Source organism: Sus scrofa, chromosome 3 (genome assembly GCF_000003025.6).
Source record: "Sus scrofa isolate TJ Tabasco breed Duroc chromosome 3, Sscrofa11.1, whole genome shotgun sequence".
NCBI classification, from domain to species: Eukaryota; Metazoa; Chordata; class Mammalia; order Artiodactyla; family Suidae; genus Sus; species Sus scrofa.
Genome location: NC_010445.4, coordinates 34,077,839 through 34,100,227, shown reverse-complemented (window position 1 = coordinate 34,100,227; position 22,389 = coordinate 34,077,839). Strand labels below are relative to the sequence as shown.

The 22,389-nt window shown below is 50.2% G+C and overlaps 1 protein-coding gene across 2 annotated transcripts; it reads right to left on the bottom strand.

The window, feature by feature from the left end:
- TMEM114 (transmembrane protein 114) lies at window positions 693–16,231 on the bottom strand. Of its 2 annotated transcripts, XM_003124618.5 has the most exons (4): window positions 16,012–16,231; window positions 15,636–15,716; window positions 5,750–5,887; window positions 693–5,213 (listed from the first exon to the last, which is right to left on the bottom strand). In XM_003124618.5, exons 1-4 carry the CDS (start codon window positions 16,229–16,231, stop codon window positions 4,981–4,983), a joined length of 672 nt encoding a protein of 223 aa, XP_003124666.2. In that variant the 3' UTR covers window positions 693–4,980. The 2 variants fall into 2 exon arrangements, with proteins under 2 accessions (XP_003124666.2, XP_020942319.1); XM_021086660.1 differs by lacking the exon at window positions 5,750–5,887.

Below are 22,389 nucleotides of genomic sequence, written 5' to 3'. Positions count from 1 at the left end.
CCAGGGGAGAAGCCTTCTGGGGACAATTGGAGGGAGACCTTTGAGCAGCGGGGAGGTGACATCCTCCCTCACCATCTGTCGGTCCTCCCGTGACAAGCCCACACTCGCCGGGTGGGGGAGACACTGGGACTCAAAAAGGAGAAGGAAGAATTCCCGCTGTGGCGCAGTGAGATCGGCAGTGTCTTGGGGGTGCTGGGATGCAGGTTCAATTCTCAGCCCATCACGATGGGTTAAGGATCTGGTGTTGCTACAGCTGGAGCTTAGGTCTCAACTCTGGGCCACTTTCGAGATTTAGATTCTTTGGGATCAGTGGATAGAAATTTGGTTTTATTTTAAAATCTCTGGGTGGAGTTCCTGTCATGGCTCAGTGATTAACGAATCCGACTAGGAACCATGAGGTTGTGGGTTCGATCCCTGGCCTTTCTCAGTGAGTTAAGGATCCAGTGTTGCCGTGAGCTGTGGTGTAGGTTGCAGACAGAGCTCAGATCTGGTGTTGCTGTGGCTCTGGCATAGGCCAGCAGCTACAGCTCCGACTGGACCCCTAGCCTGGGATCTTCCATATGAAAAGGCAAAAAAAAAAAAAAAAAAAAAAAAAAAAAAGACAAAAAATAATAATAATGCATAAATAAAATAAAATCTCTGGGTGATGCCAATGGGAGGCCTGGGTTGAGAGCTGCTGTCTTAAAGCCAGTGCACATCTGCAGCACCTCTGGAGGTGTCCCTTTGCTCCAAAAATAGGAATGGGATGGGATGGGATGAAATGGAATGGAAAAGGATTGAAATGAATCGTGAATGGAATCCCAAACCAGCTTAATCACCAGCACCCCCTTACCATGGCCCATGGGCACCACCCAGCCCACCTCCTCTGCCTCCTCCTCACCTCTGTAACTTCACCTCCTACCACTCTCCTCCATGGTCCTTCCTTCTTTCCTTCAAACACATAAGCTTGTTCCCACCTCAGGGCCTTTGCACTTGCTGTCACCTGCCTGATCTGCAGGTTCCTCTTTGGAGTCTCAGAACAATGCCGCCGCCTCCAAGAGGCCCTCCCTGACTACCCTTCCAAAAGTAACACCTCCCCGCCAGCCTCTATCTCATGACCCTGTTTTCCTCACTACACGTTTTCTCATATGCACCATTGGTTCGTGCGTGTACTGTCTGTTTCCTTGTAACAGCAGGGGGCTTGTCCTCCATCCCAACTAATGGGTCTTCGGACCCCAGAACAGTTCTTGACACATAGCAGGCGTTTGGCAAATGTTTATTGAATGAATGAGGTTCTTTTCGACGATGCTGTCAGTTCCTCAAGTACACATGTGCTTTGTCCCGTTGTTATTCCACTCCGTTCCCCTAGCAGGGCGCTCACTCTCGGCACTACTGATGTGAGGGCTAGATAATCCTTTTGTGACCGGGAGTGTCCTGTGCGTTTGTGGAAGTTGAACAGCAGACCGGCCTCCGCCCACTAGATGCCAGTAGCCCTCATCCCGGTAATGACAACCAAAAATGTCTCCAGATAGCCCTGAACGTCCCAGGTGGAGAGGGAGGGGCGACTCTCCCCATATGAGAACCCCTGCCCTTCAGTGTTTACACCCGTTAGGGAGCACTCAAAGCGATTTGAATCGCCAGGCCTGCCTTTGGTGCAGTTCCGCCAAGTGACCAGCAGGTGGCAGCAAAGACCGCTCTCTCGCTGGCATCGGTTATTTTCACTTTGCGAAAACTTTCTCATTTCTTTCCCCAGCTTCGAACCCGATTTTGCAACCACGCCCATTTACTGCCACGGGGCCTTATGACCAATCCACTCAGTTTGCACTTTTCGAACTAGACAGAAAGGGAAACTGCAGCAATGTCCTGAACCCAGGCACTGATAGGGTCGGCAGAAGTGAAAAGAAATTCATCCTGGAATCAGGCAGATCTGAATTTCAATCCGGTGGCACCTCTCCCTCTCCTTAACCTGTCTGTGCCTCAGTTCCCCGACTTGTACCCCGCCTCTCATCTCCTTAATCATCACCAACAATCATATGTTTCACTTGCCTCTGTCTCTAGCAACTGTATGGCAGCTCAGAGAGCAAGGGCTTGCCCTGGTGGGGTCATGGCCCCTCGTCCCTAGCATGAGATGGCCTTCTATTGGGGGTTTGTTGAATGACTGACTGACGGACGGACGTGTAGAACAATTCAGGTGCATAGTATGGGACTGCTCAATGTGTGTCAGCTGTAATGAGGATCGGGCCATGCTGAGGGTGACATCATGGTGATGGTGAGGAGGAAGACGTCATAGTGATGGTGGTGACATCATGGTGGAAGTGGTGACATCATGGTCAAGAGGATGATGTCACTGTGAAAGCAGTGATGTCATGGAGAGGGTGATGATGCCATGATAGGGTGATAACATCATGTAACTGATAATGGTGTCCTCATCTCATGGTCCATACCAGTGGTCCCCAAACTCCTTGAACTATCAGCCCTTCTTAAACTTGACCTTCCCCAGGCTCTCCCCATATCTCATGACTCAGAATCTTACAGGAACAGGTTATCAAGCAAATCGGCTGAAGAGGTCTTAAAGATATTGCTGCCTGGGAAGTTCCCTTGTGGCTCAGCAGGTTAAGGATCTGGCATTGTCACTGCTGTGGCATGGGTTCAGTCTCTGGCCCAGGAACTCCCATATCCAGGGGCATGGCCAAAAAATGAAAAATTATCCCTGCCTGGACTCCCTCTAGATACTTTCAGAGCAGGGATTCAGCCCTGGCACCAGGGGTTTAAGATGCCCTGGTGACTCATTAGAGTCAAGCTGACAGCCAGCCCTGACATTTAACAGCCCCCCAGGTCAGCACGATACAAAGTGTGTCCCAGACCAGGAGCATCTGTATCACCTAACTGCTTAGAAATGTGAACTCTGGGGCCCCACCCGGGCCCCTGACTCAGGGACCCCTCAGGTGGCTCTGGACACCCAGCCTGCTGAAGTGTGAGCTGCTCCTCCCCAGGGGGTTGGGACATGCAGCCACTTGGGGACCCCATTCCCATGGGCCAGAAGACCAGGATAAAAAAGGGATGAGATTTTCCAGGAGAGCGAAGAAGGGATGCGATTAGTCCCAGAAATCGCTGTATCCATTGACCAACTCCAAGGGAAACGGTCAACTTCATACTGCAGACCTAACTTCCACCCCACACCATACAAAGCCTGTGGGAAAACTGGAGTTATTTTGGAGTTCCCTGGTGGTTCAGCAGGTTAAGGATCAGGTGTTGTCATTCTGTAGAGCGGGTTCGATCCCTGGCCTGGGAACTTCCACATGCTATGGGTGTGGCCAAAAAAATAAAATAGAGTTAGTTTCACTCAAAAGGAGCCACCTCTTCTCTGACAAGGGCTCAGTGCCAACAGGGCCAAGGAGGGGCCGCAGCCCCACCCAGACCCACTAAGGCCACACCCAGAAAACATCTTCCTGCAGCCGCACAACCCTTATGGGGTGTCAGGATGTCACGGAGTTGCTGTAACGTCACCAGGACCCAGACCCTGACTACTGAGTACAGACCTCTGGTGCTGGCGTAGAAGCAACTTAAAAACCCCTGCTGCTTTGCAGGAGACTCTGTGTGTGTGTGTGTGTGTGTGTGTGTGTGTGTGTGTGTGTGTGTGTTTACACTTTACCAATCCTCGCACAGTCGCAGGTCCTACCCCCAGCCTAGAGGCTGCATTTTCCTAAGATTCCCATAAATTTGAGAGGTGCTGGTATGAACCAAACACCAGGCATTTCTTAAGGTTTGTTTCCAACAGAACCTGAGACTGGCACCCCAGGGAGCCCTCCCTGCAGAGATAAAGTCACACGCAGACGTCTGTGACAGCCCAGCCCAGGCCATCCCAGGGAAAACGGCGCGCTTTGCAAAGCTGGTGATGCTGGGACCCCACCCTTAGAGACTGTGATTTCCTTCGTGGCCTGGGGCAGCACCCTCATTCTTTTCATTCCCTGGGTGACTGCAGGGGGCAGTCAGGGCTGAGATCCACTGATCCCAGTGGCCTTGCTCAGGGGGTGCGGGAGGGCTTAGCGGGTGACACTGGAGGTGTCTGGATCTCACCAGTCTTGGACTTTACCCCCTGGAAACTGAATCCCATCAACACTTCGATGGAAATCCTTTCTATCCCAGGCTTGGGTGTCTTGAGCTCTCGCTTAGTGTTTGGAATGAGGGCTACATGCAGAGCCAGAGTCGTTGGTGGTGTTTTGAGGATTTTTCTTCCCCACGAGCTGTGAGTGCTGATAATCCTCTCTCCCCACGGCGAGCTTGCTGGTGAGCCCTCAGCATCACCCTCTCTGCCAACTGTCCGCTTGCTGGCCTGCCCCCGCCTCCTGGCATCGGTGAAGTGACACACGAACGAACGGGGCCACGGACCATCAGACTGTCCAGCAGGGTCTTTCAACTCAGGGATGACTCTGGGCTTGCAACTCTGGGACGACTAGCAGGTTTCACAAGCTAGTCTGGCCACAGAAAGTCATTGCAGCAAAACCTTTACTGCCCCAGGGCTGGTGACACGACCATCCCATGCCCCACGCCTGGTTGCTGAGGAGCCCGGATCTCTGCGTCCTCCCTCAGGTGTCCCCCGGGGCCTCCTGCATGGTCCCGGGTCACAGGAAGCAAGAAGCCCAGGGTCTTTGGTGCAGCACCCTCCACACAGGAACCACGCTGCAGCCAGCCCGGCCAGGAGCCTGCACGGAAAAGCTGTGATAAAGGAGAGAGCGCTGGTTTTCGGGGCGAAAACTCTGCCGCTAGCTCGTTGTGTGTCTCTGCCCCACTTGCCTAACCTCTCTGGTCTTCTGTTTCCTTAACAAAGAAGAGGAACGCATCCAAAGGGCTGGGGTGAGGGTGAAATGAAATGCACGGAGGTGGCATTCTGTAAGGTCTGCACATGATTAAGGGAGCGATTTGGTTCCTTCTGGAGCGCCGCACTCTAGGCCTCCTCCATTCCACATGGACACAGCACACACTGTGACCAGGCTTCCGGGCTCAGATGGCCTGGTCCTGCCTCTGCCTTAGGCGGAGCACACGGGCTGCTGCCAGGAAGGCCACCCCGGTGAGCAGCTCAGCGATGAAGCTGATCCAGCCCAGGGCCAGGGACCAGCCAAAGCGAATGTCCACCTGGTCCAAGAGGGCCTTCTCCTCCAGCAGACACAGCGCCTCCCGGAAGGCAGCAGCCGAGTACGCGATATAGACGCTGATGCCGGCGAGGGTCACCAAGGCTGCAGGGTGGGGGTACAGGGGGCAAAGGAGAGCAGATCAAACCTCGCCAGCCCAGGCTCACCCCCCACCCCCCGCTGGTCCCTCAGCCCAGGGCACCCCCCTCCCCCTTCCCTCCTGCCATGAGTAACTCCTGTCCATGGGCATCTCAGTTCCTGTGAGTCCTGGACCCCCTGAGCTGGCTTCACGGCACTGCCTCCCCTGCACTGCCCACATCAGAACTGCAGCTTTGCAATTCACTTTGTGAAACCACTTAGCTAACGAATGTCTGTCTGTCCCCACGAGAGTCCCAGAAGGCAGACCGTAGATTGCCCAGTACCCAGATGGTGCCCAGCACAGAGCAGGTCTCCATCCACATGCCTTAGAATGCTCTGTCCAGTTCCACAGCCATGGCTGTTTAAACTTATGCTATTTTCTGGAGTTCCTGTCGTGGCTCCATTCCAGCTATGAGATCACGGCAGGGGGAAACGGAGCCCCTTCTAGGGTTTCCTGCACAGCCCTGCCTGGGACCCGGGCCCCATGCAAGGTGGGCACCTACCTCCAAAGAGAAAGAGGGTCCCAGTGAGCAGGAGGAGGAGGGAGGCTCGCAGGAGGAAGCTCAGAAACCCCGTCATCCCCCCAAAAACCATCAGGATCAGGCTAAGTGGCAGCAGAATCACAAAGGTCCCGTGCATGGCTTAGGGGAGAGAGGAGGACCGCAGGTTACTAACATCCTTCAGTCAATCAACAAACGTTCACTGAGCATCTGTGGGCCAATGCTGGAGAAAAAATTAGCACTACTACTCCTACTACTAATGATGGTGATAATATCATGAATAGTTATTGAGGCTCACCTGTGCCAGGCTTTGTGCCGCACAGGTATCGTCTGGCTTAATTCTCACACGTCCTGCAAAGTAAGCATTGTTTCTTGTTCACTGGCTTGTTCACTCTGCATGGGTGTATCAGGTGTGCTCTTTGTGCCAGGCACCATCCCTGGTGCAGTGGATTCAGCAGCAAATATACACCAAGACTCCTGCCTCCCGAGGGCTGACATTCTCGTGCGTGGAGTCAAGCAGGGAACAAATAAGTGACAAAGTTGAGAGATGATGACAAATGCAGAGAAGGAGTGGGAGCAGTGGCTCCACTGAGGAGGTGACATTGGAGCAAAGACCTTGCAGAAGGAAGGGCAAGAAGCAAGAGGCCGCAGGGAGCGGGTGGAGCAGTGGCGGGGTTGGAGAGAAGGGGATGGAGAAAGTCTGGGGTCTCAAGATCGCAAGGTCGAAAAATCTGTTCCCAGAGTCCTGTCGTAGCTCAGCGGGAACACATCTGACTACTATCCATGAGGACGCGAGTTCGATCCCTGGCCTTGCTCAGTGGGTTAGAGACCTGGCATTGTTGTGGCTGTGGTGTAGGCCAGCTGCTACCACACCAATTTGACCCCTAACCTGGTAACCTTCATATGCTGTGAGTGCAGCCTTAAAAAGACCAAATAAATATGCTCCCACTTTGGCTCTGAGCTTCCTGGCAGGCAAAGCAGAAAAGGAAACCATCGCAAATTTATTTTTCCACCAGTCGTTCATTTACCAAATATTTATTGGCCATTTACCCTGGGCTGGGCCCAGAACCTCTTTAAATCCTTCAGCCACAGGATAGGCATAAAAATAAATGTTTTCTGGAGTTTCCATTGTGGCTCCGTGGGTTAGGAAACTGACTAGGATCCATGAGGACTTGGGTTCAATCCCTGGCCTCACTCAGTGGGTTAAGGATCCCATGTTGCCATGAGCCGTGGTGTAGGTCACAGATGTGGCTCGGATCCTGCGTTGCTGTGGCTGTTTTGTAGGCCGGCAGCAGCAGCTCCTATTCAACCCCTAGCCTGGGAACCTCCATATGTTGCATGTGCGGCCCTAAAAAAAAAAAAAGATAGAAAGAAATGCTGTCATCCTTCAAAGCAAAATCAGCACTCATTTCTTTGGGGAAGTCTTTCGTTACATTCATGTCCTCCACTGTCCACCATCACATGTCACTGCTCTGTGCCCCTGCAGGTCCCCACAGTCGCCCCCTCCTGGCATTAGTTACCCGGTGTGGAAGGCACCTCAGGCACTTTTCTGTGTCACCTATTCCGCTGTGAATCCCCTGACCATGCACCTTGTCTCCTCTGCACAGCTGCATCCCTGAGTTCCTGGTAGAGGGTTTAGCATCTGGCGAGAGCACAGCGGGTATCTGTTCACCTAATTAACTAAGTGATTAAGAGCCAGATGCTGTGGCTCTAAGGCAAGAAAATAAAATGTGGCAGTTTCTAAGAAATAACAAAGAAACCAAGGAAGGAGTTCCCATTGTGGTTCAGCAGGTTAAGAATCCAACTAGGATCCATGAGGCTGCAGGTTCGATCCCTGGCCCCCCTGAGTGGGTTAAGGATCTGGCATTGCCATGAGCTGTGGCATAGGTTGAAGACACAGCTCAAATCTGGCATGGATGTGGCTGTGGTGTAGGCCAGCAGCTGCAACTATCATTCAACCCTTAGCCTGGGAACTTCCATGTGCACAGCCCTTAAGAAAAAAGAAAAAAAGCAACCAATGAGCTTCAGAAATGACCTCACCAGTGCCCAATGGGCATTAGAGTCAGGTGATCTGCATTTGAATTCGGCCTCTGGTGGTGTCTTAACTCCTCAGAACCTCCATCTCTATGCACACCTATGAGAAGGGTGATAATATGCAGCTCACAATGTGGAGACAGTGGGGCAACTCAGAGGCGTAAAAGTCCCTGGAGCAGGTATTAAATAAACCGTAACCCTGCCAACAACAACGATGATGAAGATACTCATTCAGTCTGACATCCACTGTGATCAAACCACTTTGTCTTCAAGGCCCTGAAGGCTACCAGCCTCCGGGAGTCCAGGGACTGATCTCCCTCCTGTGACCATCACACGATAAGATGGGATTCCAGGGAACAAGATGTGTCATCTTCTTTCCTTCCTCCCTTCCTTCCTTCCTTCCTTTCTTCTTTTTTTTCTTTTTTGGCCGCCCCACGGCGTGTGGCATTCCCAGGCCAGGGATCAGATCCAAGCCAAGACCTGTGTCACAGCTGTGGCAATGCCAGATCCTTTAATGCACTGTGCTGGATCAGGGATTGAACCTGCATTGTGCCACGCCAGAGACGACACCGATGATCCTGTTGCACCCCAGCGGGAACTCCCTCCCTTCCTTTCTTAAGGACAAACCTTGGGCAAAGGAGCACAACAGCTGGCGTGAGAACCTGGATCTGTAAGATCTGTCCCCTGCACGGCATCGCCTCCGGAGGATGGCTGGGAAATGAAATCGTTTCTTGTTTAGAAAGTAATGAGGTTTCCTGGAGTTGGTTCAGCCCGGCAGCCCCACGAGTGAGCTCCCCAGACATGCTGCAGGCTGACTTCACATACACGTTCAATTAAATGTCTGGGCAAGAACAAGGCTCCCCCTGGGAAAGTTTTAAGATCTCCTGCTGAAATTTGGTGCCGTGTTCTGTTGTGTTTTGTTTTGTTTGTTTTCCGTGTGTGTGCTCTGGTCTTTGTTATTTTTTGACTTTCAAGACTGCTGTCTGGGGACAGAAATATTGATTCTGAGTTCTGTTCCACAGAAACATCCCCTTCTCCAGCCACAGAAACAGATGTCTGTGGGGACAAGGTCTCTGCCCTCATGGAGAGCACAGCCCAGGGCAGGAGACGGACTAGCAGGAAAGAAAGCAGCGGCAGCGGGGGTGGGGGCTAGTAATTACAGATCGAGTATCACAAAGGATGTGAGTGATGATACGGGGTGGGGGGCAGTGACTAGCAGGCACTTCTATAGCTGAGATGGTTGTTTTAATTTCCTAGAGCTGACATGACAAATTACTACAAGCTGGGTGCCTTAAGAGCCGGAGGAGTTTATTCTCACGGTTCTGGAGGTGCTAAGTCCAAAATCAAGGTGTCAGCAGGGCCACGCTCCCTCTGGAGCCTCTGGGGGGGGGAATCCTTTGCCTCTTCTGGCTTCTGGCAGTTGCTGGCATTCCTTGGCTTGCAGCAGCATCACGCTGACGGCCACCTCTGTCCTCTTATGACCTCCTTTTCTCTCCTCTGTGATTCTTCTTTGTGTAGGAGGACCCTTGTCATAGGATTTAGGGTCCACCTGCTCATCTACAGGGATCGCATCTCAGGAGCCTTAATTACATCCGCAAAGACTTTTTTCCAAATGAGGTCCCATTCACAGATCCTGGGGGTTAGGACATGGACGTATCACTGGGGATGAAAGCTTTCAATCCACTACAATGTTTACAGTAGAAGCCCAATAGGTGAGAAGTAAGAGTACCATGTAGAATTAAGAATACTAGTGATGGTGACGGGTCATTGTTTCCTTAAGAGCAAATGTGGACCCAGGTGCAAGAGATCTTTTTGACTCAGAAATGCTTTGTTGCAAAGGAAAAGCCTGGGTGGGGGAGGCAGGGAAGCCAAGATGTTCACGCCAAGGAAAACTGTGACTGTTCCATTATCGCACTGTTCAAAGGACAGCTCGATGGGAAAACCAGGCTTCCAGAATGCTTGCGAGGTCAGGAAGCCCCAGGGTGGATCATGAAGTAATAGTTCTGGTCTTAAAGAGCAAAGAGGTTCGTTCTCCACAAGCATCAGGAGCTCTAGCAAAAGAAGAGAGTCTCAGGAGCCATCTCCCAAAGGGGAAATGTCACTATCTTTATTTTCAAACCTTGTCCATGTGACTTTGTGACTCAGAGATATTCATTCTATTATGCCTGGTAAGGAAGTGGATGTTTTTTGTAAATTTTTGAGTCTCTGGTCACCAGAACATAGCTTCCTTGGAGAAGGGGACTACATCTTAGTTATCTTCCTGGTCTCCAAGGTGCAATGCTCTGACTTGGTAAGAGGAGGACTTTGCAAAGCCCTGGGTTCAGATCCCAGCTCCACCTCATACCAAGCAAATGACATCATCTCTTAAAAGCCTGTTTCCTCCCCTGTCAGTTAGCCCATGGGCTCCTGCGGAGCTATTGTGAGCACCGAATGTGAGAATAATTGTTTGTTTTTCTTCTTCTTTTTTTTTTCTTTTGCTTTTTAGGGCTGCACCCCGACAATGGATGTTCGTAGGCTAGGGATCCAATAGGAGCTATGGCTGCCAGCCACAACCACAACCACAGCATCTGAGCCTTGTCTGCAATCCACAACAATGCTGGATCCCTGACCCACTGAGTCCAGGGATCGAACCCACATCCTCATGGATACTAGTTGGATTCATTTGTGGCACTGCAAAGGGAAACTCCCAGGATAATTGTTTCTTATCTTCGAATACCAGAGGCTCTGCCAGGTGAGCGTCTTTTAGTGCCCATTTCACAGATGGGAAGACTGAGGTTCAAGGTACCGAGGTCAGTTGCTCAAGGTTAATGAGCTACGAAGTGTCAGAGCTGGAATAGAGCCACAAAGGAGGCTGACAAAGACAATGAGTACTTAACCCAGCCTGGAAGTTAGGAAGGGCTGGGGGGAGGTCTTAGCTGAAACCTATGATGAGAGGTGAGAGCTGAGAGGTGGGGACAGTGTTCCCAAAAGAGGGGACAGGATGTGCCAAGACTCCAAAGCAAAAGATATCTCTTGCACCTGGAGAGATGGGCAGGGGTCACAAGTAGTTCCATCAGCCATGCTCAGGAGAAATCCAGCCTCTAGGGCAGTCCTCCTGGGGCGTGTTTTATAGCGATATGCACCTGATAACATTCTTCTTAGAAAAAAACAAGGAAACACTGAAGGAGACAGTTTAGAAGAGCAGGACTCTGAACCTAAGAAACAGGCTAGGAACCTTACCTGTGGGCTGCCTTGGACTCCCTTTATACCGAAATTACACTTGGTGTCGCATCAATCTGAAAGAGTAGGAACTGCCTGGGTTCAAATCTCAGCTTGCCCAGTGACTGCGCAAACTTTGGTAACTTACCTAACCTCTCTGTGCCTCGGTTTCCTCATTTGAAAAGTGAGGGGGATGATAACAGTACCTGCCTCATGGAACTGCTGTAAAGATTGAATTGAAACATGCAAAGGGCTCAGGACAGGGTCTGGCACACAGCACCGATTTTGTAAGCACTGACTTTTGTTTTTAGTTTCTATGGAGGGTTTTTGGGTCTTTTAGGGCTGAAACCTCGGCATATGGATGTTCCCAGGCTAGGGGTCAAATTGGAACTGCAGCTGCCAGCCTACACCACAGCAACACCGGATCCCAGCCATGTCTGCAACCTACATCACAGCTCACAGCAACACCGATCCTTAACCCATTGAGCGGGGCCAGGATCGAACCCGAGTCCCCATGGATCCTAGTCAGATTCATTACCCCTGAGCCACAACAGGAACTCCTGAGTGTTATTTTCATTGCCCTTCAACCACTCCACTGAAAGTGGTCCCCACTGCCTTTGATGATGTGCCTTTGTTTTATATTGTCACACCTACTACAATTTGAAGCCATTTTGTGTTGATTTATTGGTCCATATGTCTACAACCTGTCTCCTGCACTAGACACTAAGCTCGATGTGGCAAGGACCTCACCGTCTCCTCATGTTTTATCCCTAACACTAAGCAAACAGGTGCCTTTGCAATGATTAGCTCCACTTCACAGATGAGAAGACTGAGGCTCAGGGAGTCAGAAGGGGGAGATAGTAACTGACCTCCTGCTTTGAGTGGTGGCCTGTGCTGGGTGCTTTGCTTATATGATCTCATTCATCTCAAAGCAGCCCATTTATCTATGGAAGCAAGTGACCAGAAGTCACACAGCTGGTAAGAAGCTGGGAAACCTTATCTAATGAGGCTGACTCCACCCCCATACCTTGCACATGGCTCAGCCTTGCCAATCAGCACATTCCATCTTCTCAGCTGCAGTGATTGGCTCAGATCTGGGCATGTGATCCCATCTGGTCCAATGAGACACCTCCCTGGAAGTTTTGGAGAATTCTTGGGCAACAGTCTACTTCTGCTTGGGTTGCTAGGAGTAGAGGGGATTTCCTTGAAAGCAAAACCCAACCAGAAGCAAAGCCCAGAGAGGAGAGGAAAGAAATTTGAGTTTTGCTCTCTGGATCCCACTAGGCTGGAGCTTTTCACTTACATGGACCAGCAATTCCTTCTTGTTTCACTGGGTATGACTTGAGTTTCTGTCGCTTGCCACCAAGACTCCTGGCTAGCCTGGTTGGTTCTAGACTGTGGCTCCTTTATCTAAACTGTGTCGAATTTGATGACATCCCCCCCACCTCTACCAAAAATAATTCTAGTCCCCAACTAAGGAACCCAGAGCTAATCAAGAAGACAAAACATCCAAGCAAGGTCGATTTTTATTGGGTACCGAAATGGGCTGCCTGCTTGGATTTTCTTGGAGGGAAAATCAATAGTTCTTCACACACACACACACACACACACACACACACACACCCGAGGATTTGTCTAGAAACCTGACTCGCAAAACATGCTGCTTGTCACCTGGCTTCCCTCCTCTTTCAGCTCTGCAGCAGATCATAAAAGAAATGAAACATTTCCCTTTAATAAGAGAACTTGGACAACATTCAAAATTCTGGGGATAAAGAAATTCTGGGGAAAAGCCCTCTCTGGGGGTGATTTGCGGTGAGCACATGGTCTGAAGGGGTGGTCTCCTCTCTGTGGTGGATGATACGGTGGTAATAATAGCAGCTTATACTTAAAAGCACACTTCCAGGGGCCAGACACAGCATGAGGCTTCCAAAGGCACCCTCCCATTTCACCCTCAAAATATCCTTATGACAGTTATCTGCCTTTTTCCCAGGAGGGAACTAAGGCTCAGAGGGGTATAGGAATCTCCCCAAGGCCATGGCCCTAGTTGGTGGAGAAGCTGGGGCTTAGATCTAGGTTCAAGGGTGAGAAATGAGCAGACTCTAGGTGTGAGTTTTGCTTGTTTTTCAGAATCCTGGACCACAAAGGATTGGTACATTATCTAGTTTCGCAAAGAGCCCAGTGCTGACTGTGATTAGCCATCCAGTTTACACATTGACATGACAAGTGGGCTGAATGTCAGCACCCAGCCCAGCAAAGGGTCACAGATGGGACAGCCTCTAAAAGAGGCTGGAAGGAATGGCAAAGAGAACTAGCGTTTATTGAGCCCTTGCGTGCCTCACACTTTTCTATCAAGTCATTCTTTCCTGCAACAGATCCCACAACAACCAGGCACTAAACGAAGCCCCAGGTAAGGTCAGTTTTTTCAGCTACTTTGCAGAATCCTGGCCACACCGTCTCATGGATTTGATGTCCCATTTTGATAGATGTGGAAACTGAGGCTCGGAGAGGTTAAGACACTTATCCTAGGATCACAGAGGGTCCTGGTAGGGTCTGAGCTGGGATTGGACCCCCATCTCACTTCATGGGCAAGAATTTTTGATTTTTCTTGAAACGATGCTCTGAGAATGCCCTAAGTTCCTCCTGGTACAGTTTTGCGGGGAGGGGACAGAGTCCAGGAGCCCACTTCCTTTCCTCAGTTCCCTCATGTTCCCAAGTGCTTCAGGGCTTTCTCCTTCAATGGGACTTCATGCAGCAATGTGCTGAAGCTGGACTGTATCAGAGTCACTTGTTAAGTTTTCAGGAATTGGGGGAGCCAGTTGACATCATATTGGCAGCTAGAAATGGACGGTGGCAGGAATATCCTACACCACAGAAATGGGCAAATGCCACAAATCAAGACGATCCCATCCCCCAGCCATCAGTTGTCAAGAATTTTCTAGCACACTGCTAGACTTTAGCAAAAGTCTGGTTCATTCAACAAATATGGATTGAGTTCCACCTCTAGATAACAGAGTTAGCATTCACCTTCAACATCTGCTCGGCAAACCTTGGCTCATGCCGGGCTCTGGGCTAAATACTGGGAATCCTGCCGTGACAAGAGACATGGTCCCTGCCCTCATGGAGCTCAGGGTCTGATGAGAGAGTCAGATTTTAACTCTAAAAATGTCACACAACCTGTACCGTGCATAGGAGCTGACCAAGTCAAGCTGGCAGGATGGTAGTGGGAAAAGGCCAAGCGGCAGCAATGGCACGTGCAAAGTCCCTGTGGCAGGAGGAAACCTGGCACATACCAGGAACCAGCCCAGGGCCAGCACAGCCAGAGAGGAAAGTGCAAAGGGGAGAGGGGAGTCAAAGAAGGACCCTGACAGCCCTCGTCAGCCATGATAGGAATTTGTCTTTATTCTAAGAGTCACACCCAGCAAGCCTCAAGTAAGCTTGTGAAAAACTGCCCATGCTTTTCAGGGTCTATGGAACCCAGTTCTCATTTCCTCATCAGATCCTTTCTCAGTCCCTCTCTGGGCCTCACTTTCCTCATTGGAAAAATAAAGAGGGGGGTTCCCGTTGTGGCTCAGCAGGAACAAACCCAACTAGTATCCAGTGAGGATGCAGGTTCCATCCCTGGCCCTGCTCAGCGTGTTAAGGATCCAGAGTTGCCAAGAGCTGTGGTGTCGGTCACAGACACAGCTTGGATCTGGCGTCGCTCTGGCTGTGGCGTTGGCTGGCACAATTCGATTGCAGCTATGACACAATTGCAACTATGGCTCCAATTCGACCCCTTAGCCAGAGAACTTCATTATGCTGGCGGATGCAGCCCTAAGAAGAAAATAAACAAGCAAGCAAGCAAAAAAAGATGAAGATGCTGATGGCCATATCTTTGTAGGGAGGCAGAGGAGATTAAATGAAAACATAGATGGAGGGTGTTCAGCTCTGTGTCTGGCCAGCCTCCAGCCTCCGTGAAGGGACCCAGCCCTTTTCTTTCCCTTCTTCCTCCCGTGTTTATTTAACCTGTTTGCTTTCATGCATTCAGCCCTCACGTCATGACTGAGTGGCAAGCACTGTGCCAGGCACTGGGAAGTCAGCCATGAACAACAGACACAGGGCCCCTGGGGAGAGGGGACAGTCCTCTGCCTCCTGATTGCCTCTCTTGAATCATTCGGCAAATATTTACTGCATCCGTGCTACTGCCGAGCGCTTGGTCTCAGCACCGAGGATGTGGAGGCTGACGTGGGGTGTGCCTTCTGGTCTCTGGGATAACCTCCTCTCTCTGCCACAGTCAGTTCCTCGGGCTGGTTTAGGTGGCTCCTCCGGCTCCCAGCCACCCTCCCTCGTGCTGCTTGTCACTCTGAAATGGAACTGCGCACTGCCACCTTGATCTCTCCGGCTGGCTAGCCCGTTGAGCCCCCTGAGCTCCGGGCCTGGAGCTTCAGCAGCAGGACGGTGCCCGGTGCACAGAAAGCATCCTCAACCACACAGCGTTCTGGGTGGAACAAGAGGGCTCCGCCCCCTGCTGCCCACAGCATCCCCCTCTTCCGCAGGTGTCACAGGCCGCCCCCCGCCGCCCCCTCCTTCGCGGTGTCCCCGACTGCTGTTTGGAGAAAAGCTCCGAAACTGGTGCCCAGCCTGGGATTCTCCCCCATCCCACCCTCCCCGGACTCACTGAGAAGTTGTCGACTCGAGTCGCTGACCGTCACGTTCTCCTGCCAGAAGGGGTTCATCAGCGGCGCGCACGGGCTCTGGACTGGATGGAGCAGAGCATCGGTGGGCGGGGGCCCCCGGGGTACGGACCCCAGCCCCGCGGCTTCGCCCCCACGCCCGCCCCCGGGGCCCCACCCCGGAGGGCAGACGCGGAGCTAGAGCAGTAGCAAGCTGAACCAAGCAACTCTCGCAAGGGCACTGGCAGCTCCAGCCCCCTGCCCACCTTCCCCTCCGGCCCAAGACATCGCATTTCTTGCTCAGAGGTCTGGGGGAGGGGTGTGCGCCAAGCAACAGGTCCCGAGCGAGCGGGGCGCTGGGGTCCCCGGGTGCATCCTTACCCCGGCAGGTCCGCCAGAGGCCGGAGTGCGAGCTCAGAGGTTCGAGCTGGCTGCGGTTGGCGCCCCCCGCCGGGTCCTGCGCCCCCGGGCCGCTCCGCTCCAGCCTCTCTGTGTCAATGATGTACCAGAAGTCCGTGCCGATGGCGGCCGCCAGGAGCACGAAGCTGAGCGCCCCGGTCAGCGCCGCCGCGCCGGCCACCGCGCCCAGGTGCACCCGCATCGCGGCGCCGGGACCCCACCGGCTGCCCAGAGCTCGCAGCGCCGCCTCCCGCGTGCCGAGCTGGGAGCCGGAACCCCGGCCTGGGCACCTCGATCCCTCCCTCCGACCCCGGCTCCGCCCCCTCAGGCTCTCACCTGCGCCCTGGAACCCGTACCGGCTCCTCCCCCAGACCCCAGCCTGAAGCCCACCTCGGCCCCCCCTCCCAGCCAAGCGCACCCCTCCTCCTCCGCAGACCCTTCTCCCTCCCACCCTTCCCGCAGTCTCCGCGAGCTGTTCCTCACGCAGCCCGGCCTCTGCCTATCCTCCCAGCCCTCCTTCTCTCCCTACACCACGGACTCAACTTCCCACTTCCCGCGCGTGGCACCCGGACGCTTCCCTCCGCCGCCCTCCCTGCAGCTCCCCGAGCAGCCAACCGCGCGCCCCTTCCTCCAACGCGCCCAGCGCCGGGGCGCCCTGCCGAGGGCGGAAGGCTGGGTGACTTAGGGAGGGGAGGGCGGCCTTCCCATAAACTGGGAAAGTAAGAAGGCCAGGCAGCGCCTCTGGGATTTGCAAGTAATCTATTTAAGAGCCTCTCCCTCCAGTTTCAATCATTCTTCCTCTAAAATCCATCTTCAGTTGATTTTTCCAGGCTGGCTGCAGAGGAACAGATGTGTGTGTGTGTGTGTGTGGGTACATATATGCATATATATATGTATATAAATACATATATGTATGTATGCTTTAAAGCCATGGACCAGGCCATGTCCTCTGAGGCCATTATCTCTTTAAGATTTTTATTTTTTCTATTATAGTTGATTTAGTGTTCTGTCAATTTCTGCTGTACAGCAAAGTGACCCAGCTATACATATATATATATATACACACACACATTCTTTTTCTCACATTTTCCTCCATCCTGTTCTATCACAAGTGACTAGATAGAGTTCCCTGTGCTCTACAGCACGATCCCATTGCCTATCCACTCCAGACACTATAGTTTGGGGGCCGTCAGCTCTATCACCAAAATCTTCATCACCGTCACTGCCATCACCAGCACCACCACCAGCACCACCATCACCGTTCTCTTCCTAATTGTCACCATCACCCTTGTCAGTTCCACTGTCCTTTTCACTGCCATAAAACCTTTCATTATTTCAAGAAATACTTCTTGAGCCCTTCTAGGTGCCAGGCACTATAGTTTATATTAAAAATAAAGCCATAAACAACTGAAACACAGCCCTGCCTTTAAGGAAGTGTATGATGTGGCCTCCCAATCTTTTCCAAACAAGGAATGCAGAGAAAATCATCATGAGTGTAGGGCACACAGGGTTACCTGGAAGAAGCTTCAAGGGTCTGGAGTTGACCAGCTGCAGGAGCAGCAGCTACCAAAGTCCCCTGGAGGCCGCCCTTATGGCTAAGAGATCAAAATCTTGGCACTCCTCTGACACATTCTTAAGGAAACATCATGCTAAGACCCAAAAGTTGATGAACTGGGAAGAGAATCAAAATTTTTAAATATTTTTATTTAAGTACTGTTGGTTGACAGTGTTGTATTAATTTCTGTTGTACAGCAAAGTGATTCAGTACATTGAATATAGTTCTCTGTACTCTAGAGTAGGGTCTTGCTGTTTCTCCCATCTGTGCATAAGAGCTGACCTCTACCAACCCCAACCTCCCACTCCGTCCTCCCCCAAGTCCCTCCCCCTTGGCAAACCCAAGTTTGTTCTCTATGTCTGTGAGTCTATTTCTGTTTTGTGAATAGGTTCTTTTGTGTCATATTTTAAATTCCACATATAAGTGATATAAATGGTATTGTCTTTCTCTTTCTGATGTACCTCACCTAATATGAGAATCTCTAGTTCCATCCAAATTGCTACAAATGGCATTATTTTGTTCTTTTATGACTAATATTATATATATATATATACACACACACCACATCTTCTTTATCTAGTCATCTGTCAATGGACATCTAGGTCACTTGTAAATTTAATTAGGTCTTATTTGTTCATTTTTGTTTTTATTTCTATTGCCTTGGGAGACTGACCTCAGAAAACATTGGTATGATTTACATTAGAGAATGTTTTGCCTATGATCTCCTCTAGGAGTTTTCTGGTGTCTTCTTATGTTTATGTCTCTAAGCCATTTTGAGTTTATTGTGTATGGTGTGAGGGTATGTTCTACCTTCATCGATTTACATGTGGCTGTCCAACTTTCCCAACACCACTTGCTGAAGAGACTTTTTCCTGTTGAATATTCTTGCCTCCTTTGTTGAAGATAAATTGTCCATAGGTGTGTGGGTTTATTTCTGGGCTCTCTGTTCTCTTCCACTGAGCCATGCATCTGTTTTTGTGCCAATACCAGGCTATTTTGATTACTTGTAGCTTTGTAGTATTGTTTGAAGTCTGGGAGGCTATGCCTCCTGCTTTGTTCTTTTTCTTCAAGATTGCAACAAAGCTTGCTTTGAATAGGGTACCATGAGAGCAGGCAACAGAGGGGAGGTCTCACTGGGATTCAAAATCCAGGAGGTGACATTGATGTTGAGACATAAAGGATGTAAAAGTATTTCATGCCTAGGGTATGGCTTACAGGAAGCACTTGGTACATTCTAGAAAAACTGCAACAAGAGCATTCAGGATGGTACAAAGGGAGAGAGGAGCAAATAGAAGGAATTGAGATTGGGGGGACAGATTGGGATCAGGTCAGGCATGTCTTGGGTCACGATAAAGAGTTTGGTTTCTAGTCTAAGCTCCCAGTTTAGAGAAGAGATGTGAAATGCTCTGATTTACATTTTTAAAAATCTCACTCTCCCTACAGGTGTCAGTGTAGAGCATAGACTATAGGAGGTTACGAAGGGAAGCAAGGAAGCCAGTGAGGAGGAACACAGCAGTAGAAGCAGCAAAAGATGCTCAGATGCTTAGGCTAGGGTGCTGGTGGCAGTGAGGAGGGAGGGAAATAAATGGATTTTTTTAATCGAGAGGGGTAGAACTGATAGGACCTGGTGATGGGCTGAGGCTGAGAATCATTCTCTTCCTTGTTACTTTATTCTCTCACACCAATACCATCTTACTAGTCATCACTGGCATCCTCATCTTTGTTATCAGCAGCATCAGCACCCTGGACAGAGCTATCACCAGCAAGAACTCACCATCCTATCCCACATCACCTCTTCAACTACCATCTTAAAATTGACCTCTCCCAGAACCATCCCCACTGATAGTTTTGCCTTCCACTCTGTCACTATTATTCCTATCTTTGCACTATCATCCAAACCATCCTCAGCTGTCCTATCTACATTAGGGAGCCTAGATGAAGGTCAAATTCAACAAGGCTGATCCCAGGACCCCTAATACTCTCTCTAAGGTTTAATCTCTCCTCTCTCCATTTCTCTCCATCTCTCGTTGTTTTTCCTCTTTTGGCTTCATTCTAATTCACACTCTAATTTGTTGGACCTCAGGAACTACCTTTTACCATTTAATAATCCCAACAAAAAGAACAAATATCTTTCTCAATGGTGACAGCCAGATTTCCAGGATTGAAGCCCATATCCCCATCTCTGAACCAGTCTCTATGAGCGAGAGGGATAGAACACACTGACTGGCCAAGCATGGATCCCCTGCCCCCTCCTGGAGCCAAGGTAGGGTGAGATGGTTCCATCCTAATCATTTGAGCTAAACGGTGTCATAGCTGTCAGATATAGCAAATAAAGTATGGGAAGGGGAGGCAGTTAAATTTTCAGATAAACAATGAAGAAAATCTAGTATAATATGTTCCATGAAATATTAGGGATATACTTATACTTTAAAAATCTATGTTTGTTAGGTGGACTGGGAGGTTGGGGTTGGTAGATGCAAACTATTACATTTAGAATGCATGAGCAATGGGGTCCTACTGTACAGCACAGGGAACTCTGTCCAATCACTTGTGAGAGAACATGATAGAGGAACATGAGAAAAGGGGTATATATATATATATCTATGACTGGGTCGCTTTGCTGTGCAGCAGAAATTGACAAAACATTGTAAGTCAACTATACCTTAATTTTTAAAAATTGTTGTTGTATGACCTGAAGTTCACATTTAACTGGGGGTCTTGCCTTTTACCTGGCAAACATAGCTGGCTTCCCAAAGGAAAACGAAGGCACTGCGACTAGAACCAGGAGAAGGGGTGACAGATCAGATGCCCCTTCCAGCCACCTGGGTCCCACTTCCCTCATCTACATAGGGAGAACTTCTTCCAGGTCCCTTTGCAAAGGCAACCTTGTAGGCTTTGATCATTCTATTTTCCCTGAGGATTTTGCTATAATCTACCTGAATCATGCTCAGTCACTCTAAAAAAAAAAGAAGGACAGAAAGTAATGTTTTTCAATGAATCGGGGAGGGGGGGGCGGTGATGGAGCACATCAAACATCGGAGGCTATCATTACGCAGCCAGCCAGCTAAAGAGGCAGGATAAACCCTGAAGGCTCCTAACACAGAATCCAAATAAAGCCCAGCATTTAGGATTAAATCCACACCAGGCGCCATGCCGGGTACCAGACTGATGGAGAATGGCATTGAACAGGGATTCCAGACGTGGGTCATGAGGTTTAAATCAGCATCTTACAGGCTCTGTAAGCCCAGAGCAGTGGCTTCTCTTCTCTGAGCCTCAGTTTCCCCTGCTGTAAATTGAGGTTACTTACACCTACCAATTCCAGAAGGGAACTATGAGGATGGCACGAGGGTGTGAGGGTGATGGGTATAAAAGTGAACTGCTACAGACGCGGATTATGTTGGTTCGACCCAGAGCATATCATTGGTTTTAGGTTAGCACATGGTACACAGTAGAGGTGCAATGAAGATTTGTCGATCCAATAAATGAAAAGTCTTCCCCAAAGTCTCTTCTTGCAAGCTCAGAGCTTATTTTGTGTGGCAGATGCTTAAGGAACAAACTCAGGGCTTCAGACCTAGAGCCAGTATGTCCATGCAGTTATTAACATCACCGCACTCGAGAGAAATGGCCTGTGTTTATTAAGTCTCATGAGGTCGTGATGTTCTGTTGGCCAAGTAGACTCCACGGACCTGACCCATGTATACCCACTAAAGTGCAAAATCCCCATCTACCCATTAGAGACTTCTAGAGGGGCTGGCTGCCACTCTTCATATCCTATATGATGTAATTAGCTCAGAATGAAAAGGAATTCGTAACCTACTGGGTTAATTTTCCCATTACTCGCCTGGCGTGATGCCGAGATGAAGGCTGAATTACCCTTTCTCCATTTCAGGGAACCTCTTCCCAAATTGAAATTAAAAAAATCCCCCAGCCAGAGAAAAGCATCTTCTAGGAGCAGTGGGGTAGGGTATCGGCTAGGACCAGGAGCCAGCGAGCCTAGGTTCCGGCACCACTAGGCTGCTGAGATATCTGAACTGTTTGCTTCCCCTCTGTGAACCTCCATTTCCTCATATATAAAAGGGGTTAGGAGTTCCCATGGTGGCTCAGTGGGTTAAGAACCTGACTAGTATCCAGAGGATGAGGGTTTGATCCCTGGCCTCGCTCGGTGACGTTGCCGTGAGCTGTGGTATAGGTCAAAGAGGCGGCTCAGATCTGGTGTGTCTGTGGCTGTGTCGCTGGCCAGCAGCAGCAGCTCTGATTTGACCCCTAGCCTGGGAACCTCCATATGCTACAAGTGCGTCCCTGAAAAGAAGAAGAAAAAAAAATATATATATATATATAAAGGGATAATAAAAGTACTCTTCTGGGTATCTATTCGTGAGACAGTTTATGTGGTGCATTGTTACAGTGTATCAGGCACATCAGGTTTCCTTTCTGAAACTTGACATCAATCCTAAGAGAGAAATATGCTTTTTTTTTCCTCCCAGACTTATAACTGGTACAATCAGTAGCCAAAAATTGCACAGAATGAATGTATACAATTCAGTGAGTTCAGACACATGTACACACACGGGCTACCATCACTGCTGTCAAGGTAATAAACATACCACCTCCAAAGGTTTCCCTGTGTCCCTGGGTTGTTTTGCTGTGGTTACTGTGTTGCTTTTATTTTTGTGGTAAGAACACTTAACCTGAGACCGCCCCTCTTAACAAATGCTAAACTCCTCCGGGGGCACCTCACAGACACACCCAGAAATAGGGTTTGATCTGGGCATCTCGTGGCTGGTCAGGTTGACACATAAAATTAA

Excerpts from the sequence above, each read along its gene's own strand:
- TMEM114 (XM_003124618.5), bottom strand. The coding sequence starts at position 16,231 with ATGCGGGTGCACCTGGGCGCGGTGGCCGGCGCGGCGGCGCTGACCGGG. Across the intron at positions 15,717-16,011 it reads CCTCTGGCGGACCTGCCGGG|TCCAGAGCCCGTGCGCGCCG; the intron begins GTAAGGATGCAC and ends TGCTCCATCCAG. Across the intron at positions 5,214-5,749 it reads GACCCTCTTTCTCTTTGGAG|CCTTGGTGACCCTCGCCGGC; the intron begins GTAGGTGCCCAC and ends CCCACCCTGCAG.